General features: G+C 31.5%; 2 protein-coding genes across 3 annotated transcripts; both read right to left on the bottom strand.

The window, feature by feature from the left end:
* Positions 1-1,350: 1,350 nt before the first annotated feature.
* GAPB (glyceraldehyde-3-phosphate dehydrogenase B subunit) lies at positions 1,351-4,761 on the bottom strand. Of its 2 annotated transcripts, none has more exons than XM_020363682.3 (9): positions 4,543-4,757; positions 4,320-4,433; positions 3,649-3,810; positions 3,371-3,538; positions 2,943-3,103; positions 2,751-2,812; positions 2,614-2,663; positions 2,016-2,422; positions 1,351-1,696 (listed from the first exon to the last, which is right to left on the bottom strand). In XM_020363682.3, the coding sequence occupies exons 1-9, from the start codon at positions 4,639-4,641 to the stop codon at positions 1,564-1,566; spliced, it is 1,356 nt and encodes a 451-aa protein (XP_020219271.1). In that variant the 5' UTR covers positions 4,642-4,757; the 3' UTR covers positions 1,351-1,563. The 2 variants fall into 2 exon arrangements, with proteins under 2 accessions (XP_020219271.1, XP_082930029.1); XM_083073903.1 differs by having other exon boundaries at positions 1,529-1,696; positions 1,988-2,422; positions 4,543-4,761.
* A 1,641-nt stretch (positions 4,762-6,402) lies between these two features.
* On the bottom strand, positions 6,403-9,638 carry LOC109801779 (inner membrane localized protein). The gene is made up of 5 exons (XM_020362905.3): positions 9,407-9,638; positions 8,489-8,621; positions 7,568-7,664; positions 7,174-7,260; positions 6,403-6,840 (listed from the first exon to the last, which is right to left on the bottom strand). The coding sequence occupies exons 1-5, from the start codon at positions 9,447-9,449 to the stop codon at positions 6,706-6,708; spliced, it is 495 nt and encodes a 164-aa protein (XP_020218494.1). The 5' UTR covers positions 9,450-9,638; the 3' UTR covers positions 6,403-6,705.
* Between the last annotated feature and the right edge of the window lie 3,349 nt (positions 9,639-12,987).

The following is a 12,987-nucleotide window of genomic DNA, read 5'->3' as shown; positions in this document are numbered from 1 at the left end:
TTAATTTTATTTAGTAGATATCTGTGAGTATGGATACTAATATCATACATGTTCCTATCTCGTTAATAAATTGGTAAAAAAAATATTTGTACTCATTATTCGCAAGTATCCATTTAAGTAACTAATTTATTATCTGTGACGAATTTTATCTACAAATATATGCAGTTATAGATATTTTTGTCATCCCTATTTCTAATATGTTGATAATTAATTTTGTTATGTTTAAAATATCACAATCATACTTGTTACAATTTTATTATTAACAAAATTAATTTCAAAATGATCAATTTTTCATCCACTTAAAAATAACTATTAATAATTTCTCCATCAAACAAAATCAATTTTAGAGTTTTATTCGTCTAAATTTACAATTATATATTCAAAATCAATTTTGGTATATAAAATTTTAAATAATATTCAATACGAAAATCAAATCAAAGTCAATTTTACAAATTTACATAATTCTAAATCAATTATATCAATACATATCTTCCATCTTCACTGCTAACTTTGTCAATTGCCATTAATATATTACAATTTACTTTGTTCTTTGTCCTTTATTTTTATTTGTCAATCTTTATTTTAAACTTTCTTGTTTATTTATTTATTTATTTTAACATTTAATTTGACTCCTTCCTGTTAATTTTAATTGAACATTGTACAGTTATTTTTAGAAAAATCTTGGTTAATAAAAAATCTGATTCTGGTTCCTAAAATATAATCTGAAATCAATAATATTTTTTTATTACTGTTATCTAAAATTATCTACGATTAACAATTAAACATGTGTAATGACATTAGATTTACTAGATGTTGTTTATCTCTAAAGAGTAAATGACACTAACTTCTATGTGGCCTGAAAATATAAAAAGGAAAATGCCAATATTGCAACAATGATTAATGAGGAACATGATATTCATCCATCTCATTTTGGCGTGAATTTAGGTGAAAATAGGAGAGAGAAAAAATAGAAAGAGAGAAGGTGATAGTCTGATAGATGTGATGAATGATGTTATCCAAAAAGACAAAACTTATATAAAACTTCTTAAGTGCAATGAATATGGCTCATTAATCAAAGTTGAAAATTTATCACAATAATATGCATAAACATATTATTAAATAGATTTATATTAAATACAAGTAACTAGATAAAATTATAATGCAAGTGTCCATGTCCAGAGGCTAAACGAGGAACTGGGCCATATTGCTTCTACTAGATGGGCCTGGCTCACCAAATTCTATTCCCAGTAAAATTATTCATGTACATCACACGGATTATTGGTGGAGGAGTAATTGATTTGTTTTGTTTATCTAAAAACGATTCAAAGAATTGTAAATCAGTTACCAGAATTTAGAAATGCAATATGAATCAATATATGGGGGTGATGTTCATGAATTTCAGTCACGCCAAAACTTATTATTGGCTGCAGATAAAATTTAAAGTGTAAAAATCTTCCCTCAGACACTGTCTGTCTGAACAATTCCTTCTATTTTCACATCATACAAGGCAAAGAGTAAAAATGTAATGGTAATGAATTAAGAAAAGGCCTCTCATCTCCTCCTCTATTCATAAACTTTGCATTCCTCATCAGCAGGGTTTGTCTGGCAGAAATCCTCCAATGGGTCTCCACTCCCTGCTTTAGGTGCCCCTGGCCACTTGCTTGCTACTAGATGTGCCAAATCCACCACTCTTTGGCTACAATCACAAATATTGTAACCATCAATTAATAACGTGATCCATCACAACAAGTAACTTTAATCAATCCAACAATGACATGTATATGCAATAACAACTAATAAAAAAGGCATGATCATGAATGTTGTAATCTAATTGTATCTCCTCAAAATGTTTTTAAAAAACAAGTTAGTGACCAGAGAGTTTAATTTAGGATAAAATTGGTGTTGTTCTTGGATTAGAATTTTTTTGTTATGCATATTACTAATGAGAAACTCTAACTCTGATCAGATAACAGCACTAGAAACCCACCTAAAGGAGAGTGAAATAAGAGACCAACCTGTATCCCCACTCATTGTCATACCAAGCAACAACCTTAACCATATCATCTCCCATGACCATGGTCAAGGATGAGTCAATAGTAGAAGAAACATCAGAGCAGCGGAAGTCAACAGACACAAGTGGAACATCACACACGTCCAATACACCTTTCAGTGGCCCCTCTGAAGCCTTTCTGAATGCTCCATTCACATCTTCAGCAGTGAGACCCTTCTTCTCAACATTGACCACAAGGTCAACGACTGAAACATTGGGTGTAGGCACACGGAGAGCAATGCCATTCAGCTTTCCCTTCAGCTTTGGCAGCACCAGAGACACGGCCTTGGCTGCTCCAGTGCTGGTTGGGACAATGTTCAGTGCTGCAGCCCTGGCTCGTCTCAAGTCACGGTGTGAAGCATCCAAAAGCCTCTACACAATCACATCCACAATTCTAGCTTAGCTATACTGATAACTTGTTATATCCATTTTCAGTTGGAACATGACTTGGTAAAAATGTTTTGCTATTTATTACAGATATTTGATCAATTGTATAAAACTAGAACACTTGAAAAGTAATTAATGTTGGATTCCAACAAACTAGTGGTTGATGGATCTTGTACCTGGTCTCCTGTGTAGGAATGTGTGGTTGTCATGGTTCCCTTCACAATTCCTGGAAACATAGACCAAAGGGAAGTGACTTTGAGCCTGGAATATCGCTTTCAAATAATAACTGCCAGTGTGATGAGTTTTTGCTTACCAAACTCTTCATCCAGGATCTTCACAAAGGGAGCAAGACAGTTTGTAGTGCAGGAAGCGTTGCTGCACATTGAAGAAACAAAAGAAAGAACAAATGCAACCTTTTATAAGGATCGGAACATGAATAATCAAGGATTGGCAGAAAATGTTTCATTGACACACACAGCATAGCACAGCCTTTGTTGTCACGGACCTTATAATGTTGGAGATCTCATGAGTGTAGTCCTGTTCATTTACTCCGACAACATAAGTTGGAATATCAGCACCCTTTGCAGGAGCAGTGATAATAACTTTCTTGGCACCTGCTTGGATGTGTTTGCCAGCACCAGGTCCATCCACAAACACTCCTGTACCCTGAACAAAAATCATTCATTCTTTTTAGAATCTTTGCGACAAATAAGCAATCTGAGAGATTTTCACTCCATCAAAATGATGTTTAAAATAAGAGAAAACACATGATGCACTGATCATGTAATGTAGTTTTACATTCTTAAAGTAATTTTATAGTGTCATCTAATCACAAATCATCATTTATGATATATTATTGAATTTTATTATAAATAAGTAATAAGTCATACCAACGGTTACACTCTTAAAGTTAATCAAGTAATGGGGAGTTACCTCAATAACAATGTCAATTCCAAGCTCAGCCCAAGGAAGCTTAAGAGGGTCCCTGTTGGAAACAACCTTGATGGGCTTACCATCAACGGTGATGGTTTCATTGTCTAGTACTTTCACATCTGCCTTAAAGGTTCCCAGCATAGAATCATATTTCAACAGGTGCGAAGCCTGGGACATGTGAAGCAAAATGAAGGTCACAACTCACAACTATTCCATTCAGTGAAACTAATTATTCTGTGCCAACAAAACAAACTCAACCAAGCCAATTGAAAACTTACATTCTTGACACCACCACTATCGTTGACAACAATGACCTCAAGGGGTGAGTCTTTTCGGCCGTGCCAGCAGCGAAGGAAGTTTCTACCAATGCGTCCAAAACCGTTGATTGCCACCTTCAACTTGGCCACTGTCTCTCCCCTCACAGGAGTTGATCCATTGGTCTAGTTTCAATTTGCAAATTAAAAAAAGAAAGGCTTACATTACACATTGAACTTATTTAGCTCCAGTTATCAAAGATGACAACTATTTGTAATTTGTTATGATATTCCCTTCATAGCTCACTATATAATTTTGAAAGAAACAATTCAGCTATGCATTTTTCAATTTTTTCTTTAGCATACATGTTGTGAATCTAACATTTCCTAGAGGGAGGGTATATAGGATAAAACTTACACAATATACTTTGGCTGTTGTTAGTGCTGTTCAGTTTTAAAATTCGAATTTCATTTTAGTAATATGTCTAATAAATAATTCTATTAAATGTCAATGTATTTTACTAAAATAAAACTTCAATTTTGATTGAAGAACAATACCCATAATCCTGTATCTAAGTTTTTTTTGTCATATATATATACTTATAACTCATAAAAGCAAGGAAACTCTCATGATCATTAAAAAAGATGGTAATGGATAAATCATAAGTCATAGCTATAGACTATAAGAAACTAACCTTGGGAGTGAGTTGGGAAGCTACGACATCAAAAAAGGAAGATTCTCTGGCATTGTTAGCATAGGTGACACATGAAGTGGATCTTAGTCCAGAGAATTCTGTCACCTCAAGTCTCTGCAGGAAGAAAGTGAAATAAGACACGACATGTTATAAGTTGATGAAACCAAAACCAAAGAACCAATAAGCATGCCTGCGACATGCTATAACAATGCAAGAAATAGACCTTTGTGGCACATTGGGTTGGGAAAGAGTGAGAGGCCTTGGATGGAAGCCTGGTGTTCGTAGGGATCCTTGTAGAAGCTAGAGCTGCATGGGTGGCCATGGCTGCAACAACTTCCTCTGTGATGTGTGTAGTATATATCAACAACTATGTTGCATTTCCTCCTCTTGTTTTATTCTTCAGATTTTTCTAGAGCAGATTGTCAAAAAAAAAAAGAAAAAAAAGAAAATTATGGTTGCTGGGGAGTAACGGGAATGAGTGGTGAATAAGTTGTAAGAAAGGAAATCTATAGGATAAGATAATGTTTGGACCTCGATGTTTTCCAATATTTCCACTTCATATTTTGAGCCACATATTATTATTTATTATTATGGCCGCTTATTAATTTCCCAACTATGTCCCTTGTTAATAAATATTACAAATGTTTTATTTTTTCGCCTCAAGAGACGAGGGAAAAAGAAAATGTCAATACCACAATGCCTACTTTTCAATTTTCATCCATGTGTTTCTCTGTATAAACTATATAGTAAATATCTCATATTTTATACGGGAGTTTTTAAGTTTAATTAGCTTTTAATATATAGTATATAATTTAATTAAAAATTAGAATTTTTAAAAATTTAAATAAATTGAAATTAATTAAAACTAAGGAGAGAAAATTAGAATGTAAAAATATAACTGTAAAAAATATTTTTATAATATAAACAACTAAAATATATCTGAAAAGAAAATGATAAAAAAATTACAAGTATTTATTTTTGAAATTCCAAAGTTTGAGGAAAGTGACATAAAAATAATATAGTATAAGAAATTAATAATTTAATATTTTTAAAATATAAAATATTATAACCAAGATTTGAATCCTCTTTGTTAACATGGAATTTCATGCATTTTATCATGTAATTTATAATGGACAACATATGAATGGTTATTTGAATCGGAATTGTTTCTATTAACAATTGGGTGAGTGAACTGTCCTTCACTCACTAACAATTGAGGAAATTTTATAAGACTTATAACATGAGAGAAAATCTCATTTCATTCGATTAAAATTATTATAGACAATAATTTTTTATATATAACTATTTAATATAGTTACATATAAAAAATTTAAACTTGAAATTAGTAATTAAACTAAAATAAGTATCAATTGATCCACACACTCGATGACTTACTCATGCTAATTAGTATATAAATATAAAATTGCGATAAAACTCTTCAAGCACTATTCTTTTTTTCTTCCTTTTTAAATACGAGTTTAATTTTAACACATTATAAAAATATTTTAAATTTCAAATCTATTAAATAATGTAATAATTTATTATATAATAATATATTAAATTATTACATTATTCAATGAAAATAAAAGTAAAGAGATATAAGTTTGATTCTCATTGTGTCTAGGTAAATTTTTTTTGTGGATAAAAAAATCATTATTTTTAGAAATTTGAGTCACTTTTATAAATATCAAAACTCTAACCACCATCTTTTCAATTAATCACCATAACTATGTTTTATTTCCTAAAACATACCTGTTTCATAAAATAAAATAAAATAAAAACATATCTCCTTATCGTACATGAGCCGATTACCAACTTATTTGGCATAACTAAAATTTGAATTATACGACTATGTAATTGATAGGTACCCAAACACACTACAATTATACCTTTTTCATCTAATTGTAACCCTTTTGTTTGCTGTTGACTCAAATAACCTCCCAAGAGTGAAATACAGCAGATTAAGTTACTAACAAAGGACGACTAACACCATAAAATATAGATCCACAGTAGGCCATTTTCTTGTTCGCCTCAAAAGTGACAACATCCTTGTATGGAGAATCCAAAGTGAATGTTCACTATCTAGAGCAATCACCAATCCTTGATTATTAAGTGATACAAATCACAAAAGGTTAACTAGAAATTCCAGTATCATGGAAGATTTTCTGTATAAAAAGAAGTTGCTGATAGAATACAAGAAATCAACCATAAAAACAGAATGACTATTTATCCACAGTATCGGCGGACATAAACAGCACTTTGTTTATTGTTAAGAAGAAATGAAAAGATATTACAAGAAATTCAAATACATTTTGTACCAACAACATTTTTAGTGAACAGAATAATGGCCGATCCCGTACCATGACATAAAATCACAGCAACATTATCATGTGGCAGCTTCAATTTCATCAGAGTTCACAGCTACTCCATTGGAGGCCTCCTCTGACCTCAGCTGAGAAGAAACATCATCTATGGCAGCATTCAGTTGCTCAATCTTTAGAGCCAGGACTTTCCGGGTTTTCTGCAAATCAAGCAACCAAGTTTTGCTAGGCATTAGAGGAATACTCTCAATTAAACCAACATGTTGTAGCAAGTACCAAGTGTAACATAAGGGACTCCCCAGACCAAGGAGCAATTCATCACATAATATTAGGACATAATTCAAGGCAGACTTCTCCAACAGCACAACAATCATTATATAAATTTGGAATATAAGTCTAAAATAAAATTCGTATGAATTTTAAAATTAATCACACATCAGTTACCGCATCCAAGCAAAAGAAGACAGCAAGATCGCAAGTGTCCCTTATAAGACAAACATGAAGGATTGTATCAAGAGCAAGCAACTTCTCACCTCTAAAGCCTTTTCTTCATCGTATATAAACTTTGGCAATTTTCTCATTAACTCCTTCCTGTCAGTTCCAGCTAGGGCCTTGCTGATCTGTGCAAGAGTAAAATAGCAAATAATATTCAAGGTCTGGTCTGCACCATATAAATTTTACAAGAAAAATTATAATGCATATCCCATTATCTTAAAAATTTTAATGATATGTAATGAATGCCAACTACTTATAATTATGCTACATACATTGTTTTCTGTTGAAGGTATAAATAAGAGGGGTTAACCAATTTAATTTCAGTGTGTAGTCATATAATTGAAGAGTTGAAAAGCAAGACAAACATTTGAATGTATCCCATTAACCAACATCAAGCACTTGAAAAAATATACTACAGTAACAAAATACTACCTGAGGTGCATACACGCAACCAAGAGTGCCAACTATTAATCCTCCCAAGAGAAACCCACCAACAAAGACACTAGCACTGCCAGGCCTTCCACCATCACTGTAGTTGCAGAACAAGCAGTAGGTTAAATTAATAACAACTATTCATCTAACAACTTCTGTGATCAAAATGTCTTTTTAAATTCAAGAATATTTATTGTGTTCTGTTTCTCCATCTGTTAGTTGTGATTATTATTTGTGACAGTGGCTTGAAGGCTTCTAAAATGAGTACAAATATTTAAAGAGTTTAATTTTCATGCATTGTTATTGTAGAAAATTTACACCTTTAACTAGTCAGAAATCTTGTTAAGTATGACTTTTACAGTAGTTATAAAATTTTAACAAATTTATCATGCATGATCATTTATAATTGAATGACAATCATTTACACTGTTGGTGAATTTAACTTAAATTCATATTTAAAATAATACCCTTGAATCAAATATGCATTTCTTTTTTGGATAACCATATATATGTGAAGTATCTGAATTCCTGATGACTAATCTCTGCCAAAAAACCTAGCAAATAACCTTTAGTGAGGTCTCCTTTCTCAATCATGTTTTTTTTCATGTTAATTAAGTTCAAATGTAACTGACATAAAAAACTTCCCAAAAAGGTATTTCACCATGTATTTATCCCTCTCAATGTGTTCCCACTAAATAACTAAGACAAAAACTTCAGAGCTCAAACCTAATAAATAATAATGTGTATAGGAGAAAGTTGTGGCACAACAATGAAACACAGAAACCTCCATGTTTGTATAAATAAACCACTAACATTTAAGACCCTTGCTGACAGCTATTTATACATTATCAGCTTGCATCTGTACTTCTGCAGATATACTACATAAAGATTTCATAACAAAATCACAACAACAAAGAATACCTATACGTAGCTTGAATTGTTAGAGGCCTTCTGGCTATTGATGATTGCATTCTCCCTTGACGATTTAGATTTAGAGACAAGTTGTATGGTTTGATCTTGACCAGAGAGTGGTCCACCTTGTTTATGGATGATGCTAGCAAAAGTTTTTGCAAAAATAAATGAGTTGGAATATAAGATACCCGGTTAGGAAAAACATACACATAGGTGAGAGTCTAGCACTGGCATAAGTTCTTGCCACAATAGAAAAACTAATAAGCTATATATGTTCTCTTAGGTAAAAGAATAATAAATGGAGTAAAAGTGGACAAAGCGAAACTAATATTCTACAGTAATACTAATATTTGTCAACATTGCATCAAACAAGTATACACCAGTCCCCAAGAGACAAGAAACAACAAAGCAGTAAGAAGACTTGACATTAGGTAAAGAATGATTTACAGCAACAACTGAATAGATGATTTTAACAACCACCACTAGTATATCTTTGTGGCAAGTTGAAATTCAATTGTCACAGAACATGACTCTAAGAAAACCTCCAATTAAATTAATGAGGATCAAGACAGAAAAATCTCATTAAAAAAAAAGTATTTTTGATAGACAGTACAGAGTTGAGCAATCCAAGAAGATGATAACCCAATCAACAGTTAAGCAATAAAGGAAAAAATCCAACTTAAAAAAAAAAAAAAAAAAAAAAAAGTTCTTTCATATGTGTACTTCTAATTCTACTGAGATCGTAAAGTCACAAAACAAAATTTATGTCAAAGGGGAATGCCCCTTAAATGGTTATGCTCCAATTTTGAAATCAAGCCGTTAAAATATATAAATCTTAGAATTAATTGAAGCATACAAAAAGAGGAACAGAGACTAAGGCAAAGAATGAATCTTGAAAAGACAAAGAGTGAATCAGTGAGGAATTACCAGATTTGGTTAAAATAAAAGAAGTAGGAACAGCAGCAGCCATGGTGATTGGTGAGAGATGGAGTTAGGTATGTGTGAATGTAAATGTGACTTTGAACTAAGAAATGAAATGAATGGGTCGATGATATCTAAGCTTGGCAGCAAATTATGATGTAAGGTATGGAAAGGTTACACTTCTCTTCTCTTTCTCTTATGTTTTTGGGTTAATTGCTAATGTTATTGCTGCCTCCTGTTCGGTTCGGACAGATACGGATATACCCACTTCTCTCTGCCGCTTCCTTTTTCTATTTTTTTCAACTTTTTTCTTAATTGCAATTTACTTTCCTTAATTAACTTAAATCATTGTTAAAAATATTAATTACAATATGACATGTGGATTCATATTTAAAAAATTGTTCAATAACATCTTAATAATAAATAAATATTGGTTTTTTTTTACCGATGAAATTAGTTTTAATGATTAGGAGAAAAGAAAGAAGTTAAAATAAAAAGATTTAAATTCAATCTCATCATTTATTTCTAATCTTTCTTATGAATTAAAAAAAAATTTTAATGGATATAATTCATATGTATAGTATTTAAAAACTGATAACTAAATATTAATATGTATTCATAGAATATGATTTTTTCTAATCAAATATTAGTTTTAATATTAATAAATATCAAATTAGAGAGCACAAATTTAAACTATGAATATTAATATATTATATGTAAAAAAAATTAATATGATAAATGTTTTGATAGAATAAATTTATATTAAAAATATTAATCATACATATTTATGTGCATATGTGTACGTGTATATACGTATATTATAATTTAGAGACTTATAATAAAATTTTAGATTAATCATTAAAAAATTAAAATATAACACAGATTATCTATTGTTATTATTAAGTAGGTTGAGATTTAAGGCAAGTATTAATAATCTTCCTATCATGGCTATAATTTATAATACTCATCTAAGTATTTGAAAAATATTGGACAGTATTTTTTTTATTTTATAAAATATGTTGATATAAACATGAAGAGTTTTATAATTTAAAAAATCTTTACATATGTTACTATAATTTATCCCATATATTATTATAACATATTATCTTTATTCTCTCATAAATTATTCAAAATGATTTTTTAAAATAAATTACTTTATTTTTGAGATTTTTTTTAATAATAAAATTAGATAGGATAGTTAAATATTATGTTGGGCTAATTTGTTAATATTTTTGAATATTTGTAATAAATAGTAAATGAATCGCTAAGATAAAAAATTTATTTATGCATATGAAAAAAAATTATTAAAAGACGTAAAATTTATTTGATTTAATGTTTTAGATACAGTTGAAAACTGTTGAGCATATCAAACTTTAAAGAGCCGGAAAAAACTAGTGTAAAGCACTTGTTTTCATTTTGTCAACAATGACTAATGACTATTTATTACGGTGAAAAATCAAAATCTCTAAAAAAATAAGAGATTAATTGAACAATGGAAATCTTGTACCAAAAAATAAAGTTTAAATTCTATGTGTTTGTTTCTGAAAAGAAAAAAAAACTTCTATGTATTTATTTTTATTTAAATATTTTTAGAAAATATTATGAGTAAATTATATTTCCTTCTTATTAAAGATATAATTATTACATTAAAAATTATACTCTTGTCTCTTGACAATTTCTTATATATTTATCTTTTTTTTTTTAAAAAAAATTCCTTAAATTTTGTTATATTTTGTTACAAGAAACTATAAAGAAGAATTCGTGATGCAATTCTTGTTGTGCTTTATTTCTGTCCAGACATATATATGTATACACAGTGTTTAGGAATTGTTGCCTCAATTCTAGCTTACGAGGTAACTATTCCTAAATATAATCTGTACAGATTGTTATCCTATATTAACAGATATGACAAGATAATTATAGTAAATATGGAAGATATTAAATCAGTAATTACAGAATAGAAGATTCAGCAAGATCTCCATAATCCCGATTTCGTAAGATCTCCATAATCCTGATTTCGTAAGATCTCCATAATCCCAATACCCCCCTCAAGCTGGTGCAGATGGATTACAGATGCCCAACTTGGACAATATGCGATCAAATTGGGTCTTTCCTAAAGCTTTGGTGAAGATATCTGCCGGTTGAGCATGAGATGACACATGATGTGTACTAATAGTTCCTTGCAAAAGTTCATCACGTACAAAGTGACAGTCCATCTCGATGTGTTTGGTGCGCTCATGAAAAACAGGATTAGCAGCAATGTGTAGAGCAGCCTGATTATCACAATAAAGCTTCATAGGTCCAGAATGAGCACACCCAAGACATGATAAGAGTTCCTTCAACCATTTTAATTCACAAGTGGTAGTAGCCATAGATCGATATTCTGCTTCAGAGGAAGAGCGAGAGACCGTGTGTTGTTTCTTAGTTTTCCAAGATATAGGAGAATTACTAAGAAGAATAAACCAGCCAGTAAGAGATCTCCTAGTCAAAGGACAACTGGCCCAATCTGAATCACACCAAGCATACAACTGCGAATCACACCAAGCATACAACTGCAAATCACAGTTAGCACATAACAAAATTCCTTGTCCAGGATTACCTTTCAAATAGCGTACAACACGTAAGGCAGCGTCCCAATGTTCTTGTCTCGGATGTTGCATGAATTGAGCAAGTGTATGCACACAATAAGAAAGTTCAGGCCTTGTAACAGACAAGTAAATTAGCCTACCAACCAACCTGCGATAACGTTCTGGATCTGGAAGAAGAGCACCTTTAGCCAAAGGTAATTGATGATGTTGATCCATAGGAAAACTAGCAGGCTTGGCTCCCAACAATCCTACTTTAGATATGATATCCAATGCATATTTGTGTTGGCACAAGAAAATGACAGTAGAGTTACGAGCCACCTCAATGCCTAAAAAGTATTTCAGCATTCCAAGATCTTTCATGTGAAAGCATACATTCAAGTATAGTTTGAAGGCTTTAATGACAACATTATCGTTTCCTGAAATTACCAAGTCATCCACGTAAACTAACACATGAAGTTGCACACGTTCACGTTGGAGAGTAAAGAGTGAATGATCAGAAGAGGATTGTGCAAATCCATAGCGTTTCAAAGCACCAGCCAATTTGGCAAACCAACATCGGGGAGCCTGTTTTAATCCATACAATGACTTGCGAAGTCTACAAACCTTACCTGAAGCTTGAGATCGAAATCCTGGAGGAAGTTTCATATACACCTCCTCTTCAAGATCCCCATGTAAGAACGCATTATGAACATCCATTTGATGAAACTCCCATTTTCTAGCAGCTGCAACAGCTAGAAGCGTGCGCAAAGTCACCATCTTCGCTACCGAGGCAAAGGTTTCATTGTAATCAAGTCCTTCAACTTGGTTATTTCCCAATATCACGAGTCGTGCTTTAAATCTTTCAATAGAACCGTCAGAGTTATACTTGATTCGATAAACCCATTTGCACCCAATAGCTTTCTTCCCAGGTGGAAGTGGTTCCAAAGTCCAGGTCCCATTATTCTCTAATGCTTGAATTTCAGCCTGCATGGCTTGTTTCCATTGCTCATCTTTCATGGC

This window comes from Cajanus cajan, chromosome 4 (assembly GCF_000230855.2).
Source record: "Cajanus cajan strain Asha chromosome 4, NIPB_CcT2T_4, whole genome shotgun sequence".
Lineage (NCBI taxonomy): Eukaryota > Viridiplantae > Streptophyta > Magnoliopsida > Fabales > Fabaceae > Cajanus > Cajanus cajan.
This window is presented reverse-complemented; position numbering and strand designations above follow the sequence as displayed.

Excerpts from the sequence above, each read along its gene's own strand:
- GAPB (XM_020363682.3), bottom strand. The coding sequence starts at position 4,641 with ATGGCCACCCATGCAGCTCTAGCTTCTACAAGGATCCCTACGAACACC. Across the intron at positions 3,811-4,319 it reads CTTCCCAACTCACTCCCAAG|ACCAATGGATCAACTCCTGT; the intron begins GTTAGTTTCTTA and ends AATTGAAACTAG. Across the intron at positions 3,104-3,370 it reads GAATTGACATTGTTATTGAG|GGTACAGGAGTGTTTGTGGA; the intron begins GTAACTCCCCAT and ends ATTTTTGTTCAG.
- LOC109801779 (XM_020362905.3), bottom strand. The coding sequence starts at position 9,449 with ATGGCTGCTGCTGTTCCTACTTCTTTTATTTTAACCAAATCTG. Across the intron at positions 7,665-8,488 it reads ACAATTCAAGCTACGTATAG|TGATGGTGGAAGGCCTGGCA; the intron begins GTATTCTTTGTT and ends CTGCAACTACAG. Across the intron at positions 6,841-7,173 it reads ATGAAGAAAAGGCTTTAGAG|AAAACCCGGAAAGTCCTGGC; the intron begins GTGAGAAGTTGC and ends CTTGATTTGCAG.